This window comes from Antechinus flavipes, chromosome 2 (assembly GCF_016432865.1).
Source record: "Antechinus flavipes isolate AdamAnt ecotype Samford, QLD, Australia chromosome 2, AdamAnt_v2, whole genome shotgun sequence".
Lineage (NCBI taxonomy): Eukaryota > Metazoa > Chordata > Mammalia > Dasyuromorphia > Dasyuridae > Antechinus > Antechinus flavipes.
This window is the reverse complement of record NC_067399.1, coordinates 651,633,312-651,654,738: the sequence shown is the minus strand read 5'-3', so window position 1 is coordinate 651,654,738 and position 21,427 is coordinate 651,633,312. Positions and strand designations below refer to the sequence as shown.

Here is a 21,427-nt window from a genome sequence, read left to right as displayed (position 1 = left end):
CAAAATCAACCCTTTGCAGGGATGGTCACTCACTGCTCCTCAAACCCAAGTCCTGCTACTTCTTTCCAAGTCATCTCTCTGGACTTTAACATCCTCATCTAGAAACGAGTGATTTAAGACTAAGTGATCTCTCCATATTGCCCTTAGAATCTGAGGATCCTTATGAACAAGTGGATAAGACTACAAAGAAGGCTGTGTAAGAAATCTCCAATCTGAAAGATCTTTTTAGTTTGATTTTATCAAAGTTGGATTTCTTTAAACCTTAAGTATTTTTAAACAGAAAAAACCCAATCAGTGATAATACAATTTTCTTTATTAAAAATAATTTACAACATTGGTAACATTATATGCACAATTGTCATCAATTGAACTTTGCCTCCAGATATATTTCTATACAATACTTAACATTGTTGAACTTAAAACTGTTATACTGTTTTGTTGGCTTTAAACAGTAGACATTGATTTGCAATTATTCAAATGTGATTACTATACATATGGTTCTATAGCCATATACTAGATGTCAAATGGATAGAAACAGCAACACTATCACAATTTGGGGAATAAACATCTCCAAAGCCCAAATAATATCTTTCTTTGTTTTGTTCTCCCAAATGAAACAAACCAAGGAAGGCTCAGAGTGTCCATTTTGTTCCCCCTGCCATCCTCAAAGATAAATTAAATGCCAAAAGAAAAAAGTTGCCTTTTAATTGGGACCACAACTCCCACAGAGGCCAAAGAAATTCTCTCCACCCTACTACAGGCAGGTGCAAACGATGCTGGCAACACTTGGACTGACAAAGTGGGAAATCTTCCAGATAGCTTAGGCAGTAGGCTGGGCTGTCTGGGTTTCATTTCCATAGGATTGTCCCCCACCTCCTCACTCATCTGGGGTGGCTGTAGGGACCATACTCTTCCCTTCAAAGCCCTGGGATTGCAGCTCATTTCCTTCTCTTCAGAAGTCAATCACAGAATAAAACAACTCTAGCTATCAGAGGTTTGGTGAAGAAGAGAGACCTTTTTCACCAATTTCATATCAAAGAGCAGCAGAACTATAAGTCATGAAATTAGGTGTTCCACTTAACATAATTTATTGTTAAAGTTTAAAAAAAAAACACCAAATACTTCAGGTGATGATGGGCTTTTACAACTGTAGTTGAATTCACAAACCCCGAGGTGCTTTTATTATATATCCACAGGATTTCCTTTCATTAAACAGTTTTATTTCTTCTGGTTTCAGTGTGCAAGAGACATCTTCTATACATAAAAGGGTGACAAACTAAAGACTCAGCACTGAATGCCAGGATTCCCCTCTTGTAACAACAACACTTGGTCAACAGCAGTTCTGAGAAGCCCGAACTAGCCAGCTCCCGGGAAAGAAAATTCTACTTGCAATATACAAACAGGAGCTCAAGGTAACTAGAATTAGACAACACATTAAGGCTCACTAACCATGACAATGGCTACTGAACTGACTAGACATTAAATGCCTATAAATGTTTTATTCCTGGTGGAGAATTCAAAATGGCCTCATCAGGGCCAGACAGTTGATCTGTTCATGTTTGCAGCTCTACCTGGAGGCTTCAAATGGCCCCAAGTAGATAAAGGTTTGTTTTTTGTTTTTTTTTCAAATGGTTTCAAATTATTGAAGTCAAGCATTTCCTTTTGAAAATCACCGTGGCTATTATAACATTTAGAATGAAACAATTCCAACTCTAACAGTTTCCATGTAAATTAAAAAATACACTGACAAGAATACATAAAAGCATGATAAAGTATTGAAAAAACAATATGGTTTAAAGGTGATAGGAAACAAATAATATTAGACAAGAATTTGTTTTTAGTGCACATGATGGGGGGGAAAAGAGGGAAAGGGGAGGGAGAGGAAAAGTCATTTAGCTTCAATCTAGTACATTTTATCATCCTAATATATATTTATGACTTATCTGTAAACTCTCACACTGGGAATTCTGTGCAATAGTTACTCAGTGGTCCCTGTCCACTGGTTTAAATAATTGGAAGGGTTTTATCGTTCCTATTATATGCAACGTTAAATTGATTAAAAATTGTAATAATATTTCAAAGTGAATACTACATTACCTTTCCTTTCACTCACTTTTACTTCTTAAAATGAAATTCCTTAAATTGAAAATAACTTATAAAAGCTTCAGAAATAACCATCTAAGCCCTTGGGTAATAGAAAAGTGGTCCAGCTTCTTTGGGTTATATCAAGGAATTCATTCTGGTAAGCAAAAATGTATGCTTGCAAGAGTGTTCAGAATAGGTTAAACATTGCTGCCCTCACACAGGGGTAACACAATTAGCATGAAAACTGACCCAAAGAAATAAAAAGGATGACTCAAAGCACCAGAAAATGTTTTTAAATAATTCAAAATGTGTCCAAAATACTAAAATAAAAACTAGACCTAGACTGCTCAGCCACTTCACATCTAATCATTTAGACTGAACATCTGATATCATTCCAGGCCATCTCCAAAAGCTTGGAGAAGATCGTTTTTAGAGTTGTCTGGTTAAATAAACAGTTCCTTTCTCAGATCTTGAACAACAGTAAAAGGTGATGTGTACCTGGAAGTAAGTCTCCCATGAAGGCGAATAACTTCTGTTTCATCTGTGATTCTGTTCTCATCCCTTGCAGCTTTACCAGCAACTTATTAAACATCTATAGGTAACGTGTTGGACTGCTCTGGAATAGGCTAGTCTCCCCTTCCTCCTGGATAAAAGCAGGTCCCAGTCTGAAAAGGCCCATCTTCACCTACACAAAACTCTTTATTTCTCAAGATCACATCCCTTGCATCTCTCTGGCCTCTATTTCCAAACTAAAGCACACACCTACATAAGTACATCAGCTTTGCTTACCTCAATTCTAAGGCTACAGAATAAAAGTCCATTCAGACCCCAGTTTCTCAGCTTCCAGAATTCGATAATCTGATTTGGCTTCTCCTACGTCAATCTGTTATTCTTAAACCAACAAACAGTAGTACCCAGTTTTAAAGGTGCAAAACTAAAGAAAACAACTGCAGGAAGGCTGCTCTTACATAATAGTCTTCACCACAATTCAAGTTCAAACTCCGCCTTGTTTATTTACAAAATGGTTTGATAAAATATCCCCGCCCCCACCCCCCCATACTTACAGCTCTCTTCCACAACACACTTAGGCTGATTTTAGCAATGTTAATAGCACCATTCGTATAGTATTTAAAATCAAGAAAGATCTCATTGTGGTCACTACGATGATTCACAATCATTTACACCCATGGATGAGATAACTGAGCATACAGCACTGTTTGGAGCTCCATGGTATGGATTCCTGGGTCCACCACACAAGGCATTGGCAGCTACCAATTACGGAAGGGATCCACGTTCAGTAGATACTAGGAGAATTTCCGAGCCACATAGTTTAATAATCCGCCATGTTTGTATAATGTTATTTCCACATCATTTTCAAACGAAGCAATCACGCTGAATACTTTTCCAGTGCTTGTCTTTAAAAGCAAACAAAACAAATGGCAGCCAGTAAGATCATACTGTCATTCCTCCTAAATAAAGCATCACTGGCCCTTCTCCACTCCCACTCTCAGCCAACAAAAAGTGATTCTCTCCCTGGGAACTTGATCACAACTGACTTCCTATACACTGTTAGTCTATTCTCCGGCCAGAATAAACCCCACTAGGGCAGGGCTGGGCAAGTCCTTCTGCTCTGAGCACAGTCTCTGTAATAGAGCTCTGCATGGATCACAGGTCAAATGTCAAGACTGGCAACAGTGGTTCTTACTGCCTTAACTTTTCTCTGCCATCAAATTCTTCTTGCTATCAGATGTCTCCCACAAATCTTTTAATTACAAGTGGGCATGAGGAGCCTTTTCTATTCTAGAAGAGGAGCTATTAAACCCAAGTACAGATGCTTAGTGAAGGCTTCGAGCAGCGTGGAGGTGATCCTGAACTCCCATAGGCTGTGCCATTGCCAAAGCGTGTCATGTCTGGCAGGTCTTAGCCAAGAAGACAGCTTTGTGGGTATGGATATGGCAACAGACCGTGCCATCTGCAAAGAGCCTAACTGTGGGGAAGCTCCATCACGAGAAAGGAGGGTGCCAGGGGAGGCTTAGTTTGGCTGTGGTTGGAATAAAGGAGCTTACTGTGCCTGGTAGGTCCCTGCCATGTGCTCCCCCCCCCCCCCCCGAGTTGTGGGATGATAGAACTATGGGAATTTCCTCCTCCATGTAGCACAGAAGATTCTATGAGACAACAAAGGAAGATTTTTGCAAACTTCCAAGGACCTTGTAATGTCAGTTATTGGTATAATCAACTGGAATTTATTATTTACTACAAATGTGCTGGTTAACTTTTATTTTTAGGGAGGAGCTACAATTGGACCTTCTCAATCCAGTCTCAGGACTAGTAGAGGGATGCACCCACTTTGTAACAAGATGCTCATTTAATGGTGGTATATACACACCTTAAACTTAGAAATAAAGATTTGGAAACTAAGAAACAAGCAGAGTTTGAAAACAGTTAAGAACAAGGGCAAGAAAGCCAGTATTCTTGCCTGTCATCTGACTGTTCACAGACTGGGTTTCCAGGTTTTGTCAAGTTTGTAGACAGACTCGCCTCCTCAGCAAAATGAAGGCACTGGACCAGCGCAGTCTTTAGCAGTCTGGTGAAATTAGCAGAATACCCGAAAGCTTAATGTTTCTGGATGGCCACCAGACAGGTGGTGGGACAGCCGGGCCCCGCTATGCTGTGAGGCCTATCTACTGTAAAGCCTGCCCCTTCTACACATATTAATCAGCTGAGAGCCTTTGAATGAGGCAGGACATCTGAGCTCATCAGAAATGGGCGTGAATGATACTAGGTTCCAGGACAGCCAGGCTGGCTTTCAGAAGAGTAAAACTGCTTCACTCCACAGCATCATTTTTGGCTTGCTTTGCCCCCTTGCTGGCACCTTGGGCATGCTCTATGTAAGTGAGGCTGTCAGAATGTAGAGATGTCACAAGAATTAAGAAAGTAACCCACGATGCCCCTGACAGCCACTAGGGATAAGTGTGGCTATCTGTGAGCAGGGCCCCGCTCTGAAAGATACACAGACACAGAATTAATCTTGCAGATACCTTTACGTTTAAGGTGACTCCCGGTGACAGATCTTCAGGAAATGAAAAAGAAAACTGCTCTCTGCCAGAGAGGCCCAAGGAACTGGCATTTTCTCCTGGAAGAAACTGCAGTGGAGCGATGCCGATTCCAATCAAGTGGTCTTTGTGAATCTTTTCATAACTCTCAGCTACCACAGCTTTCACACCCTATAATAAACAATTTTTATTTCCTTCAAATTCTAAGAAAAGAGAAATGATATATGGCATGTACTACAAGAAGATTCTCCAGTGATTTCTCTAAAACTCCCTAGAAGCGTTTTCTATGTTCTGACACGGAGATGAGACAACTTCTCCCCTCCTAGGACGACATGGCAAAGGTGTTTTCTAGATGCTCTAAACCATTTTCCCAACACATGAAAATGTTCTTCTCAGCACTACTGAGATTAACTGTAGAAGAGAGTGTGGCAATCAATGGCTTTTACATAAACTATGACATTTTTTTCTCAGGCCAGGCACTAGATGAAACCATGATGGTAGCTAAGTCTACTGATAACCTCTTATTATTCCCTGGGAAAATTTGCATTTATGATTGAAAAAACCCAACAAAGATAGAAGAGACCTAAAAGAACAAAATAGCAATGGCCAAATGAGAGGTACTAAAATCAACCTATCTGAAAAGTTGGGCATGGCAGTCAAAATTTAAAAAAAAAAAAAAAAAAAAAAAGATTTTGGAGCATGATCTCCCAAACTGTCCTCAATGCTATCCTACCTATGGGTCATCATCACAAGTTGGTTTTTCTCTAGACACAAAATGAATAAAGATTTGATAATCCTTCTTGAGTGTGAGGAGGAAAGCTGATAGAAAGGCACGATAACTGACGTGATTTATCTATCTATCTGTCTGTCTGTCTACTTATCTTTCTTTCCTTCTTTGCTAAAAATAATAAAATCTCTGGCTCCAACTTTATAAATACATTAAGATTTAAAAAAAAATGCTCCTCTGCTCCTAGTCAACATCTGTAAGAGAACATTAAAATGCAACCACAATCTTCTAAAAAGTCAATATGAACAACTAACCAAAGGCAAATATCACACAAATGTCTAGACAGCATTTCACATTTAAAAAGCTGCAAATGGATTTAAAGTAACTTATACTCCCACCTCTCAATTCTTCAAGAATAGTTGCATAAAAGTATAAAATACCATCAAATATGGTCCTTTGGCAGCCCAGTCTCTTGAATTTCCAGAGCCATATTTCTTCCCTGCTAAAATAATCAATGGAATACCTTCTCTCTGGTATAATTCTGCAGCCTCAAATACATCCAGCTAGAGATTAAAAACAAACAAAAATTAACCATTAAGTCAGCAGGCTAGTAAACAATAGGTTAGTTCCATCTGAATCTATCCTCACCGTTTGACCTGATGGAAAATGGATTGTTTTAGGAGCTGGTTTTCCAATAAACTTATTTAGAAGCTTGATATTTGCAAAGGTTCCTCTTGTCATCACAGCATCGTTACCCCTTCGGGCTCCATAAGAATTGAATTCACGAGGTGAAAGGCTATAAAACAAAATACAAATCTCAGATTCCAAAATGGATGGGAAAAAAAAGATACAACCTACTCCCTCCCCCCAACCCCAACCCCAACCCCAAGGTTGAAATAAGGGAGAAATCACTATTGATTACCAGGATGTTTACAGTAAACATTTAAGTTTATTTTGCTTTATGTTTTTGCAGCAAAAGTCATTTGATCTCCGTGGGCCACAGTTTCCTCATCAATTAGATGAGGTTGAACTATGACTTCCAGTGTTTCTTGAAAGAGAGACTGTAAACTCTGCCTATCAGACAAAGGGCTAGATACACAAAATTATAACAAGTAAAAATTTAACAAAATTGTTGGTTTATAAAATGGGATGAAAGCTTTCTCAAAATATTTAGAAACTTTTGACCACAGTGGAGATCATCCTAAGCATACACAAAATTTTAGTCCTCATTGTTACAATATTAGAAATCTCCAAAAAATCCTAAAATTCCTTCATGGAAAGGATCCTAGATTTAAAAGTGTCTATTCTAAAAATATTCACTCAGAGTTTTCTTTTAAAATTGTTTTTGTAAGACCTAAAAGCAGAAGTATTATAAGAAAGAAGTCTTTTTCTGTGGAAAATGACAAAAAAATGGTCTTGCTATAGAATAGCTATTTACTTTTCACATGGCATTTTCAATAAATTCTTTCAATGGTCACTAAATCCTTCCTAAGCTAAGAAGAAGAGAGCTCTGCAAAGAGTTCTGTGCATAATTTTCACCCTGGTGCCATGGTACCTATTAGGTAACCAGGTAACGTCTTATTAATCATTAAAAAGTGAAATAATATCTACCTAACCCCAGATTATTATCTCATGAATTAACAGTTATTTTCATTGTAAATTCCCAAGCATTTATCAGGATGCAGAGGGCTATCACCCTTGGATGTCATCTATCCCAGAGTGCCTGTGACCAACTGACTCCAAGCTTGTATGTCATGATCCAAGTAAACACAGTATACAATTCCATGCATTTCTCTTAATGAGCGTGTAATAGGATCTAAATGATCAGCCTTTATTCTGGCAGGGCACGCTAAACTAGTCTTCTTAAATGAACAAGATTTAGAAAGAAAAAAGAGAAAATTGCTATTTTTTTTTTTCCTGAGTAGCTGTCTACTTGAATAAGGGCTCGATGTAAGTGAGCTCCACAGTCAAAGAACTAGCTCTACTTTGAGCCAAGCGCACCCACAAGCAGACATGTATGATTTCTCCTGAGAAGCAGCATAAATGGGGATGGTCTCAGTAGGAAGCAGCCTCAGGGCTGGTTGGAAAAGATCCCTTCAGATCAAACCCTTTCAAATACACACCCTCTGTTTGTCAGATACTTAGCAGCAGCACTACTCCGGGCAATGCTCCCAGCAGGTGAGATATGATCTGTTGTGACAGAGTCTCCCAAATAGAGCAAAACGTGGGCATTTTCAATGGGCTGCAGTGCAACTGGCTCTTTGGCCTATAAGATAAGCAATGAAGATGTTAAACAGTCACAAATAGCATTAATTCCCACTAGAGAAAGAGCATTGCGTTTTAAAACTGTGTAACTGAATACTTACAAGTTTATCAAAAAAAGATGGACATCTGATATAAGTGGATTTCGAATCCCATGGGAACAAAACAGAATCTGGTGCGTCTAAGGAATTCCACCGCTTATTTCCCTTCTGTGAAGAAAAACTACATTAATAAATAGGAAAGTTTAGGGAAGGCTTTTCCTTGTGCAGCCCCAAGGACAGTGCCCCAGAAAGCTGGGATGCCATGAGGAGACCAGGCCTCTTTAGCACAAGTCAGATGGAATGGAAAGCTACTGGGAAAGCTACTGATAGGGCTTCTATTTTTCAGAATCTTTGTCCACAAGGTCAGACGCAAGACAAGGCTGACTTCTGTCTGGTATGGAGGCCAAAGGAGGACATACATAACACCTACAAACCTTCAAAGCAAGGAGCATCTTTACCAGATCTTTACCAGAAGATAAGAACAGAGGACTACCTGCCAAGGTAACTATTACAGTCTGCCTAAAGCTACTTTCATATAACCTAATGTCTCCTTCTCTCTTCTCTTTTATTTACTCCAAGTTCATTATATATGGCCCCTGGCAGGGCTCAAAAATATCAGGAAAGGATCTAACACCAGGACTTTTCCCCATGGCCCTAGGCTCCTGGATCTCTCAATCGCTCAGCCCCATGCAAGTCCATGGTACTTTCTTCAATGCAGTAAACTGAGCCTCTTTGTGCCAGTGTTCTTCACACACCCAAATAATGGCAGTTCTTTTCATTAACTAAATGTGATCAGATTCCTTTCTGAGAGCCTTGAATTATTTTAAAAGGAATCATAAAAGAGATGAAGTCATGTCAAATCTGACACCAAAAACATTTCATTCCCAACGGACATTTTCTAAGTAAAATGCCTTATGACATTCACAAATCCAGGTATATGGCAGAACAGTGCAGTTACACTCCACTATTTAAGAATGCATCTTTACCTCCATTTTTTCGTTTAATTCTTTAAACATAGAGAATATCACATGTTCTTCTTCTACTTTATGAAGTTCTTCTCGATTAGGCCAAATGTCATGTAGGTAGATGTTTCTGCCTTGGGGATCAGTGCCTATTTTAAAAGATTTTAAAATATGTTTAATGTAAGCAAAGAATGATAAAATGCTTATTGCTTTTCAAATCTATTAATCATTACCCAAGTAAATAATTTACTATAGAATACTTCAGATCAAGCAATAGAATGTATGTGCTACAGTATCCGTGTTAATTGATATATAACTAGAAAGAAAATAAGTGTACAAGTCATTTTTATCTCTAATAAAAATGATTCTATTTTAGAGAATAAACCCCACTATCAGAAAGAATATATATTAAGAAATCAAGTTACCTAAAGGCTCGGTCTGGAAATCAATATTCACTGTTCCTGCAATGGCATAAGCTACTACTAGAGGTGGCGAGGCAAGGTAGTTGGCACGGACACAGTCACAAAGACGACCTTCAAAATTCTTGTTGCCAGATAACACCCCACAGGCAACTAAGTCACCCTAAAAAAAAGGAGGAGGGAACTTCATTTCAAGAAAAGAAAGATCTTATATACATAAGCACAAGTGAGAAGGAACAAGATAACCAAAACAGGTTCTATTACTATGAGCATATAATTACTGCTTAAAAAGGAACCTTGGAAATGACCACAGAAGGGACCCAGTCCATCCTTTCATTTTATAGTTGAAGGAACCAGAGAAAAGAGATCTTCCTTCTGCAGATTTCTGGACTCCCAGCTCCCCATTCTCTCTGATCCCAAAAAAGTAGATGAAGAGAAGATAGACATTTAAAGTTAGCACTTATTTCATGGACCCAACACCTCTCCTATGGAAAAAGGAAGGAGCAGCAACTAGGATGCTGAGAGAGATGGAAGCCATGACACAAGCAAACCGGTTAAAGGGTGTGAACATTTAAATGGCAGAAGATAAGGCCTGTGAGCATGGATGACATGATCTCATCACTGTCTTCAAGTTATTTGAAGTTATCTCTCATGTTATCTGAAGGGCCATTATGCAAAAAGGGTTATTAAAATAATTCTGCTTTTCCCCAGAGGGCAGAACACAGGTAGATCTACAGAGCAGATTGAGCTCTGATATAAGTAAAAAATTTCTGAGAGTAAGGGCTGCTCCAAAGTGGAATGGGCCTGTGAGGACAGCTGAGTTAGCTCTCTGTTGGAGACCTTCATGCCAAAGCTGGCTGATCACTCACTGGGGATGTGGCGGAGAGAATTTCTTTCAGGTAGTTTGACAAACTGCAAATTTGAAGACAAATTTCAAGACTGTCTGCAACGCCCCAATTTTGCAATAATGATTCCAATGGGCTAACTCAGAGGGGAGGCCCCATTACTGAAGATGGACCTTCTGATGAGGTAATCACTTATAAGCCAGGTTAGAGGGGGAATTTCCATTCCTGAGACTGGACCAAAGCCCCTTCTTGGTCCTTCCTAATTTGCAAATTTACTTCCCCTCCAGGTATCTTTTCATTCCTTGCAAAAGCTGTTTACCCTCACTGCCTCCGCTTCATACTATTTCTATGACAGCAGTGACTCTAAAGAAGACTGCAAAATTCTCTCAAGATTGTGAAGTTAATCACAGATTTAATAACTAGGAACTGGTTAAGAAAATTCTAGGAGCATCTTTCAAACTTGTCTTTGCTAATCTATAAACATTACCTCTTTTATTGCATTCAGAACAGCTTCTGGCAAAGGAGCTGTGTTTCCAACACAGGTGGAACATCCATAACCAACTACTTCAAATCTACATTAAAAAAGAGAAAAAATATTATAGAATATTTAATACCAGGAAAGAGTAGATGCATTCCCCTCCTTTCCCCACAACCCCTGCCCCATTATGGATATTTGTTAAACAAATTAAGTAAAGTCACTTAATCTGCCATACATCAGGCATGAGTTTCATTAGTTTTTTTCATCTGCATAATCTTACCAAATACCAAATCTCAAATAAATACCAGACTCAGGAAAGACACTTGAAGCCCACAGAAGCCCACAGAATTTCCCATAATTGTTGAGACAGAGGAAACTCCTTTATTTGTTCTCTTAGTCCCATTTACCTCTGACTCTTCAGGCATGAAGTTATCTCGCATGTTATCTGAAGGGCCACTATGCAAAAATTATTAAAATAATTCTGCTTTTCCCCATCCTGCCTTCATCATCTTCATCTTCTCATTGCCAGCTCACTGCCAACTGCTGACAAACCCATCCAAGTCTCTCAGTCCTTAAAAAGGCCTCTCTTGCTTCTATACTGTGCTCTTAGCTACCATCTATTCACTCCTTCTATTTCTCCCCTCATTCCTTTTTCAACCCTAGCAATTTGGCTTCCAAGTTCCTAACTCCACTGAAATCAGTCTCTGTAAATGACCAAACAGGTCCAAAGTGCCAAACCTCAAGGTCTTTTCCTTAAGCCTCATCTTTCTTGATCCTTACACAGCACTGGACACTGCTGACCACTCTCACTCCTCCTCTTTGGGTTTTTATTACCCAAATCTGGCTCCTCCTCCGCTCTATCCAATGGCAGCTCTACCATTATAGTTTCACACTACCCAGTGAAGCTCTGTCTTGGGGTTTCCTCTGTTCCTTCCTCTAGTTCCTCTCATCATCTCTCAAGGGCTTAATGATCATCTTTATCAAAGTGAGTATCTTGGATCCATCGACCTGTCTGTGTCTGTTCTGCTTTTTGAACCTTTCTAAGTAAATGCTTCAGAGGCATCTCGAGCTCATCATGTCTCATTCGCTTTTCTCCCAAAGGCGCCATTTTCCAAACGTCACTATTTCTGTCAGGGGGACCACCTTCAAGATTCACAACTGTGGATTTGTCCTTCCTCATCCATGTTCTTCCTCAGGGAAGGGGAAGACTGCCCACTTCCTCCCTTCCCCCACTCCCAATCACTTTTCAAGTATACCAGCATGTCTTCTCTCCACTTCCAGGACCTAGTTCACAGTAAAACGACTTCCTAACTGGTCTCTGTGTTTCTTAGGCCTTTTTCTAACTGATAAAGCAGTAGTCCTACTTCCCAATCCATTCCATCGGCTCCTGTTGCTCCCTATCACATCTAGGATCAAATACAGACTCCTCTCGGTGGTAATGAAACCTGGCTCTCCTTTCCCTTCCAGCTCGAGAACTCAGGTTCAGCCACAATGGCCTTTTGCCGGCTTCTTCCAGCTGTTCCTGCTCCCCTGACATAATTCCTGGGCTTCTGCCTGTGCTTAGTGGTGCCGTCCCCCAAAGGAAAGCTCCTCTGGACAGGGGCTGTTTTGTGCTCATCGGTGCATCTCTGTACGCTGCTGGCCCAGCACCAGCAGCTCACCCACTGTCTAGCACCGGAACAGGCCAAATCAGAGTTGCCCAAATCTGACGGATCATGTCAGAGTGTGAAAAGTGCTCTTGTCAGTTGTGAGCAAGGTTGGCGTGGGAACCACTGCCTTCCCCTCCCATTCCCTCTCCGGAGGCTGGGCGCCTTACTCTGCACTGCAGTAGTTGCCACTTACCCAAGCTTACTGAGATATGGTAACACTCCACTTGAACTGAGGTAATGTGTAACCATCCCACTGCCAGGAGATAAGCTTGTCCTGATATAAGGCTTAACCCGGAGACCAGCTTCAACAGCTTTTTTTGCCAAAAGACCTACAAAAAGTCAATATGTTACTTGAACAGCAGTTTTCAAATAATAATAAGCCTCAGGACCAAAAAAAAAAATAAAAGATATTTCAAAACTACATTAATTCTGCCCCAAGACTGGTGTAATAAAATGATCTCTGAAAAAAGATGACAAACATCTCTTCCTCTTCAAGGGAAAAAGGAGAGGACATGGCAATATCTTTTATTATGGGTAAAATGAACCTAAGACTCTTTCCTTTTATTATAGACTTCATCTTCCTCCTCTATTAAAATGTTATACTTCGTCATGATATGGAAATGACTCTGAACTTCTGAAAGACACACATGGAAAGCAGCACATGTTCCAACAGGTTCTTCCCCAAGCCAGAAAGGTTTTAGACAGACTATGTGCCCATCAAAGACCAGCCTTCCTGAACTCAGAAAGGCTCTTCAGCAGGTTGGCTTTAAGGTAACTTATTTTAGGATGATAGCAACTTGTTGAAGACCGCCTATCACCAAGTCACAAAAGGACTGAGAGCTGTACTGGCAGAGGGAGCTATCCACACCAATGAAATAAATAATGAATCCTTGAAATATGCCAGACCGGCTGCTCTGGAAGGACAACTTTTTCTACTAAAATAACCTACAATGTGGTAGATTCCTGCCTTCTGCATCATTTATAACTTAAATGTATATGTATAGATATACAAAAACATTTTTTTAAAAATCTCAAAAATAATAACTAAAATTTTACACTCAGTTATACATAAGTATATTCACTAATTGCTTCCTATTTGTTTGATCTTTTAAACTTCTCGGACACAGACATCATTTCTGATGCTTCTTTTAAACACCTTTATAGCACCAGGGATAGAAAAAGAGGAAGACTCACAACTGATTACCATGATTCTAGACTCAAACATGCAATAGCCTAAGGCTTACATAGTCACCTACTTCTCAACAAATAGGTGGAGAATCACCAGAACTCTGTTTCCACATAATGAAACTAAGTCTATAACCAACTGTCTAAAAACATCCTGGATCCAATTAAAACCTGTAAGAAAGCCTCTCGGATGTGAGGTACCATGTGAGGGATGAAGTATCTGCTGGTGGGGATGCTTCTGCATCATGTCCCAGGTAGTGATGGGTAGCTGGATGACCAAAGATGGCGCCTGGCCGTAACCTAAGGCATACCTGCAGCAAGCATGACGGATGGATTGCAGTTATTGGTACAACTGATCACTGCAGCAATGACAACAGACCCGTGAGACAATTTATACTCAATTCCTTCATACTGAATAGGCACGACATCATTTTGCTTTTCAGCGGCAATTTGAAAGCCTTTAAATCCAACCTGCACAAAATTGTACAAATCCATTAGCTTCCTCTGCCCTTGTCTGTAACACTGTCGTTTTCTCCCCCACTATCCCCTCACTAACTTTAACCAACACTAAGATTGCAGGATTGAAAGGAGATATCTTTCTACAAATGAGTCAATTTCCAAATTATCCTTGCTAAGCTTATCCAACACAACTGTCTCCATTTTACAAGACCAAGGGCATAGAAGACACCCATAGAAGCCTTCCATCATGGCAATCTCAAAGCAGTCATAAAGACTTAAACAAAAGGAGGCTGTGGAATAGGGCTAGAAAATCATCAGGGACAGTATACCAGGTGTGCCCCAGTGAACCCACTCCCCCTGCGAAGCTGGGGCAGCTGATCAAAAGAAATGGCTTGGCTGAGTTACTGGAAAAAGAGGCAAGCACTATTTAGCTACTGATAGTCCTATTACACAAAATACTGGTATGCTGAGTTTATTCTCTCCTTGTAATAATTACCTCTCCCTAATGAGCACAGAAGGTAAAACCTGAAATGATTTACCTTTTCATTTAGGCAAGCTTGGAAATCGCTTTTCATATCACTCACAGCTACTCGATCCTGGGGCCTTTTTGGACCACTGACAGATGGAATTATAGAGTTCAAATTAATCTGTATTATCTAGGAGAGGAAAAAGAATTAGTATTCATAGTTTCAGTCTATAGTGTAGAGTACCATTTATTTTAGCAGTCTTGAGTCCATCCATATGATCATTTTTAAAATGCAGGAGCCCAATTTTAATTAATTTTCATAGTCCTAAAAGCAGCCATTAAAAGTCCTACACCATCCCCAGGAGCAGCTACCTAGAGTCAGTACCCCAAAGTTCAGATGTCCCTCGTCTGACAACTCAAAATACTAGCTTCCCGTTTTTGTATAAATGAAACCTTGGATTCAATATGAAAAGCTCCTTAGAACTACTAACTTTGTTGATTTTTCCTTTGGGATAAAATTTTTAAAATGCAAGGATAGATTTAATTTAGCAAAGCCAAAGGTGTCATAAATTAGCCATGGTTCTTACATTGGTATATTGAGAGCAATTTAAAGGTTTTTGGTCACTGATTATTCTTTGGGTCTATCTGGGGGCCTCCTTCCCTTCATTTCTCTTCCTTTTCACCACAGGATCACAAGTAACTGAAGAGCTACAAAAGATCTGAGAGATCAGACAATCAATCAGGCCATCTAGCACCATTTCCCACCCCATGGAAGAAGTCTCCTCTTCATATTAACTCTGGCCACTTGAATACACCCAGAGATAAGGTTCTTACCACACAGAGTAGTTCAGGCCATTGTTGCACATCTTTATTAAAAAATTCATCCTTAACACAGCATCAGTCAGAGAAACCATCAAGCTGGGGCTGGAAGGATTGTGTAGTTCTACCCTTTAGAACTACCCCGACTCTAAATTTTTCATTGACATGATGACAGCCTTTCAAATACTGGAAGCCATGTGTCAAGTCCAAGTTTCCTCTTCTTGCCTTACTTCTTTTAATTGTTCCTCACAAGACATAAGTTTTCCATCCTTTAAAGGCCTGATTACCAGACTCAGTGCCCAGTTGTGGTACCCACAACTAAATCTACCAGATGTCTGACCCATGCAGAGAACAAAGATAATTTGATGTTTTCCAAATGCATCATTTTCTTTCGGCACTCATTAATAGCTAACATATAGCTCTGCAGTCAAGAAAATCCCCGGACCTTTTTCTACAGTAATTGCCATCAATCCAAGATACCCTATCTTGTACTCACATAATTGAATTTTTTAAACAACAAATGAATATGTGTGCCTTAAATTTCTATCATGTTAGTTTTAGCCTATCAATACTTTTTTGAACCTTAACTTTGACAACCAATAAACTCAGCTTTATTTAACTATACATATGGTAAAAATATCCTTCCAAGTCTTTTTATCAGTTATTGGGAAAAAGTGGACAAGATTAGACAGTGGTCTGTAGAATTCTATTAGGATATACACTTCCAATTAATGTGGAGCCATTAGTCAACATTCTGTTGGTAGGGACAGTTTACTATAATATTCCGCTCAGGCTTCTTCATCTTGGTCACAAAGATGTTTTACCCTTCTTTCATATGAAAAACAACCACTTATTGGAAGTTCTGCAGGAACTGATTTATTTATTTCCTAATTTGGACTGTATATAACTTATTAGTAGAATGGGAGAAATGAGAATTTTGGAAGCTTTAAGACAAAAGAGAACAGATGACCCAACTGTCCAATTCCCTTACAGTTCTTCAGAGACCTAGGATCTTGAAGTGGGAAAGAAGGGAAGCAAAGGGGTGAAGCGAGCCTTCAGAAGCCCCCGGATTGCACTCAATATTCCAATATAAGGAGAACCATGGCCAAATTATGACATAGTTGACGGATAAATCTATACCTGCATTAGTTTTGATTTAGGAAAATTAAAGTTGGTCACTGTCAAAAACCTTTTATATCGCAAACAAGTAACTTTTCTCCTAATAAATGCTGGTTTTTAAGACAAGAAAGTCGACATATATGTCTTCCTACTACATAACACATAAAAAGAACTAATTAAACTAACTAAAAGAAATCACTTATAATCAAACTTTTTAATTAAAGGCAAAAAACTGATATGCCAAGCTACAAAACACACTGGGGAAATGTGAAGTAGGAGGCCCCAAGCAACAAGCACCAAATTCTCTAAGTGCTGTCTTAGTCTCAGTCTTGGGTTTAGCACTGGGGACGGACATCAAACATAAGCCACCAAATGCCTGGGTGTACCTGGGAATACTCGGGCTCCACTGGAGAATCCTGGTCACTTCTAAACAACTTCACAGCTTTAAGGTATGTTTCCATGGACGCAAGCTTGTCTTTGTCAAAACCTGATAGGAAAAAAAAAAGTAAGGAACAATTTTTTTAGGCTGAGAAGGAGATAATTTCTAACTAAAATGAAATCATAACACTGAATTTTCTACAAGTCATTTATTGACAGAGTCCTGACACTGGATAAAAATTGTGTACTTCACACACGTGTCATCAAAAACACAACAGTATTCTTTCCATTATCCTGCCAGTTCAGAAACATAAAAACTAAAACAGGAAAGAGGGCAGTACTTTATTTGCCAAAGACAATCAGTCCTTGACGGGTCTGCAATGAGCTCGCTTCCCAGGATTCTCTGCCCCAGGGCTGCTGTTGGTTCCTATGAGCTTCAGATCAATCGCCCTTAATTACCAAGGGTTCAGCATGTGCTGAGCACTGGGCACTACGCAGGGGGTCAGAGGCCAGCCCCCCAGAAGCTGACCTGCTCCCAAGAGAATGTGATACAGGGGCAGGGACAAGAAGAGATGGCCCCTGGAGGCTACAGGGAGACGGCACCCAGGTGTTGACTCAAGAGAAGGAAGGTGAGAAGCAGAGGGGATCCCCACTCAGATGTGGCAAACAGGCTGTGTGAAAACAAGGAGAAAGATGGTAACCACCATCAATTTTGAGGAAAAGCTCGGCTGGGAGACAGAATTGATGAAGAGAAGAGAAAGGCCTGAATTTGCTTCTGGACAATCAGGCTGAGGAGTCTGTGGGAAGCCAGAGAGTGACAAGGACAGACTCGTACCTTTGGAAGATGACTGGCAGCTGTGTAGATAAGGTTAGAAGCAAGGAAGTCTATTAAGAAAAAGGGGGATAACAAGCATTGATTAAGGACCTACTATGTGCCAGGCACCAGAATAAGTGGCTTTTGTTTTTTGTTTTTTTTTACAATTACTATCACTTTTGATTTGCACAATAACCCTGCAAGATAGTTGTTATTCCCATTTTATAGCTGAAGAAACTGAGACAAAAAGTTAAATGACATGGGCAGGGTCACACAGTGGATGTTTACAGTCAGATCCTCTCGGAGATCTTTGTGACCACAGGCCCAAGGCCCTACCAGGTGTGACACTGACCTTCGGCTGCTATTTTAATAGTCTAAGTGGGAAGAATAAGCAGCCAAAAAAAGCTGTACAACGGCCTGAGCTGAGGTGGCTCAGTAGTGCCAACTGCCCAGGCAGAGGGAGAGGGCAGGGAGCCTCCATGGGAACACGATGGCCGAGCAGGCAGGATGGGCACAGAGACCAGAGGTGGCTGCCAGGACAGGCAGGCCCGGAGAGCCCCGCCATGGAGGCCACGCAGCAGCATCCAGGAAAAAGGCCAGACCGCAGCCTCCAACGCTGAGCGGAGCCCAGGAAGAACACCAATGGGGAGGAGCCTCTGCTGAGGAGCGCAGCCGGGACTTGGGGCCACGGGGGCATCTGGCGGACATCAGTCTCCCCAGAGAGTCAGCAGCGCCATTGCAAAAGGGAGGATGGAAGCAGTGAGAGGGCAAAGGTGACTGTGAGGAATGGTGAGAGAGGCACAAATGGGTGAGTGGAGGGCAAAAGCCTTAAATCTGGCAAAAAGAAGAGCTCCCAGGCTGGGCCAGAGCCTTATGTCCCAGAGTGGGGTGTCCCATACAGTGTCTTGGTTGCAATAGGCACTTAATAAATGCGCTCATAAGGGGAGGAGGAGAAGCAGAGAGGAGCAGAGGCATGAGACCCTAGCAGCAGCGTCTACGCCGTCCGGCAGGCTCGTGCTCTCCTTACAGAGTACTGAGAAGAGCCCGCTGCCTGAGGTCTGGTCCCCCGGGTGTGGGGCTGCAGCTGGCCCTTAGCCCCCCACCCCTTCCCCAGTACTCATCTCAGGCAGTGTCCGCCAAGCACTGGTGAGTTCACCTGCAGGCCCTCTTACCTGTGTGTTCTAAGTGCGTTAAAGTCACATTATCAACAGGGAAAAAGCTCAGAATAGCACCATATTCCGGACACATATTTGCTATCGTGGTTCGGTCAGTCACAGACAGCTGAGCAACTCCACTCCCAAAGAACTCGACAAACTTTCCAGCCACTCCGGCTTGTCTGAGGTGCTGCATGGAAGAAGACAGAGATCGGTTACAGCCCTGGCCATGGTGCCCGCCCCAAACCGGTCAGCATCCACAGAGCCATTATTTCAGGCTCCCAGTAACAGGAGACAGGGGCCTAGGGTGGGTAACCAACAATCTAAGAGCATTTTAGCCAGCACAAGACCATGAGCACAAAAACATCTTTATAATAGCAGCAATTCAAATCTTAAAGACCCAATTACTTCCTGAGTTACAGAAGTCAATGGAGACAAGCAAAGCAATCAGTCCGGTCCCCATCCCAATGACTTAACTGAATTTAACAGCAAGCTTTGACTTTGTCTGCTAGAAAACCAGAACCCCACCCCCCACCCCGCCATTCCTCCAACCCCCCCTTTCAGTGAAATTGTTTTTGGAGGAACCAAGGGAAAAGCACCAGTTACCTGACACTCCCCTACGAGACATACCATTGTTTAAGGCAAGGAGAAATTCCTTACATTTTATTAGCTTTAAAGTTTTTTAAAATCTTTCCTAACTAATCAGTCCCAAGTGAGGTAGAGAGTCTGAGCTACCCACCCCCATCTCACAGATCAGGAGAGGCTGAGGCTTGCCCACCACAAAGGCCCAGATGCCTTTCCCCAAGTGTCGGTTCTCTTTCAACCACTGAATCACTGAAGGCTTAAGAGTCACATCATCTATTCCTTTCCTCTCCTTTTGTAGAAGAAGAAATCTGGCTAGAAGTGAGTTTAGGAAACCAAGTATTTGGAAAAATATTGATTGGCATGATTTCTTCATGTGTCCAATAAAAGAGCTCAAAGAGCTTCTTGATAAGCAAAAGATAATTAATGCTGAAAATCCACTTGGGAAGCAAACAAGAGAAAGATACCAACCAGTAGATCTGATTATCAAAACCAGATAAAAAAATGCTGCAGAAAAACAATTCTTTTAAGAGTTGGATAAAGAGGAGGGAGGGAAAGTGAGGAACAGTACCTTAGACTTTCTCTAAAACCTAATGAGTGGATCCCTCCTTTGAGAAATGACCTTGTCACAAGCCTTAGTTTGGTCTCTATCATTTTTTGAGATCTGGAGCTTTATCAAACATTTCTCTAACTTGTCAACCTCTCAGGTAATTAAGGACCAGGGCAAGACTGCAGAGAAATTACCCTCAAGGCATTCCCAGGGATGGGAGCAAGGCAGAATTGCTTTGGGAACCTGCACTTTCAGTTAAAGGTAAAGGTTCAGTTTAAAAGGTAATGATAACTGAAAGCTAAAAGAAAGCAACCTCATCCTATTCATTTATCAATTTTGAATTTATGTGAGGAGAGGCAAATGCCCAATGTGAAACACCCACATGTGCAAAAACCCCAAGCTGTGGGCCACGGTCTGAGTGAAGGGGACCAGTGCCGCCCTGCCTCCTTGGGAGAACTCAAAACAGTTACTAACTTTCTGGTGTATAAAAGGAGAAGGCCCCAAAGCCTCTGACATGAACAAGGCGCTCCCTGTGAGCCATGATGGACTGGTTCTGCTCTGTACTGGTCTCAGAGAAGTCAAATTACTACCAGGGTCACACAGCCAACACATGACAAAGGAGACTTTGACCTAAAGCCAGTTCTACCCATCATTCCCTACAGCTTCCCTGGCTAAATAACAGGAAATGGCACATTAATTAACTTAGATATTAACAATCTAATTAAGCCTTTTCTCTATAAAGGCATTTACAACTAATAAAGCATTAAGAGTAAGTTAATAACTTTCTCATGGCCCTGAGCTGACAGACTGACAGGGAGTCTCCTACTCAGACTTTGGCTAAAAAATTTTTCCCTCTGTGACCATCCCAGTGAAGAAGCCGTTCCTCAGTCCCTTGCCATGCCTGACCAGGTCAGCAGGACTGGTCGGTTCACATACCACTGGCTTATCTTTCAAAAACCAAGTTGTCTCCATTGGAAAAGGCATCTGACAAGATTCTCCTAAAAACAAGGTTATTAAGTTCATCTACTGAAATAGGACTTGCACTTACCTTTGTAATACCAAGAACCACATCTATGGATGTGGCCAAAGGACCTGATGACCCAATCAATTCACAGCCAACCACCTCCGGCAGTGTCAGAGAGACTGGGAGACCTAGCATGACCGCCTCGGTCTCGATACCGCCAACTCCTGCCAAGAGATGAAAGGGCCTTTGTCAAGCCAAGGCCCAGAACCCCTGGTGGCTGAGATGTCTCTGGGTCGTTTCACACATGGCAGGTGGGGGGCCAAGGCCCAGCCCCGATGCAGCTTCAGCCTGCTAAGGCCGCGAAATCTGAGATGGGAAGCTGTCACATGGCCCCTCCCAAGCAAGATGAGAGAGAA

At 41.2% G+C, this 21,427-nt stretch overlaps 1 protein-coding gene across 1 annotated transcript in view; it reads right to left on the bottom strand.

Moving 5' to 3' along the window:
• Positions 1-295: 295 nt before the first annotated feature.
• The window catches only part of IREB2 (iron responsive element binding protein 2), a 35,056-nt gene continuing 13,924 nt past the window's right edge, over positions 296-21,427 (bottom strand). Inside the window, exons 8-22 of the mRNA XM_051982424.1 lie at positions 21,096-21,235; positions 18,934-19,105; positions 16,956-17,056; positions 14,705-14,821; positions 14,018-14,177; positions 12,715-12,850; positions 10,882-10,966; positions 9,556-9,712; positions 9,155-9,279; positions 8,232-8,336; positions 7,989-8,131; positions 6,514-6,661; positions 6,306-6,428; positions 5,124-5,309; positions 296-3,500 (exon numbers count right to left, since the gene is read on the bottom strand). Coding sequence (XP_051838384.1) covers positions 3,390-3,500; positions 5,124-5,309; positions 6,306-6,428; positions 6,514-6,661; positions 7,989-8,131; positions 8,232-8,336; positions 9,155-9,279; positions 9,556-9,712; positions 10,882-10,966; positions 12,715-12,850; positions 14,018-14,177; positions 14,705-14,821; positions 16,956-17,056; positions 18,934-19,105; positions 21,096-21,235 — 2,009 coding nt within the window. The 3' untranslated portion in view covers positions 296-3,389. The remainder of the gene's footprint in view (positions 3,501-5,123; positions 5,310-6,305; positions 6,429-6,513; positions 6,662-7,988; positions 8,132-8,231; positions 8,337-9,154; positions 9,280-9,555; positions 9,713-10,881; positions 10,967-12,714; positions 12,851-14,017; positions 14,178-14,704; positions 14,822-16,955; positions 17,057-18,933; positions 19,106-21,095; positions 21,236-21,427) is intronic.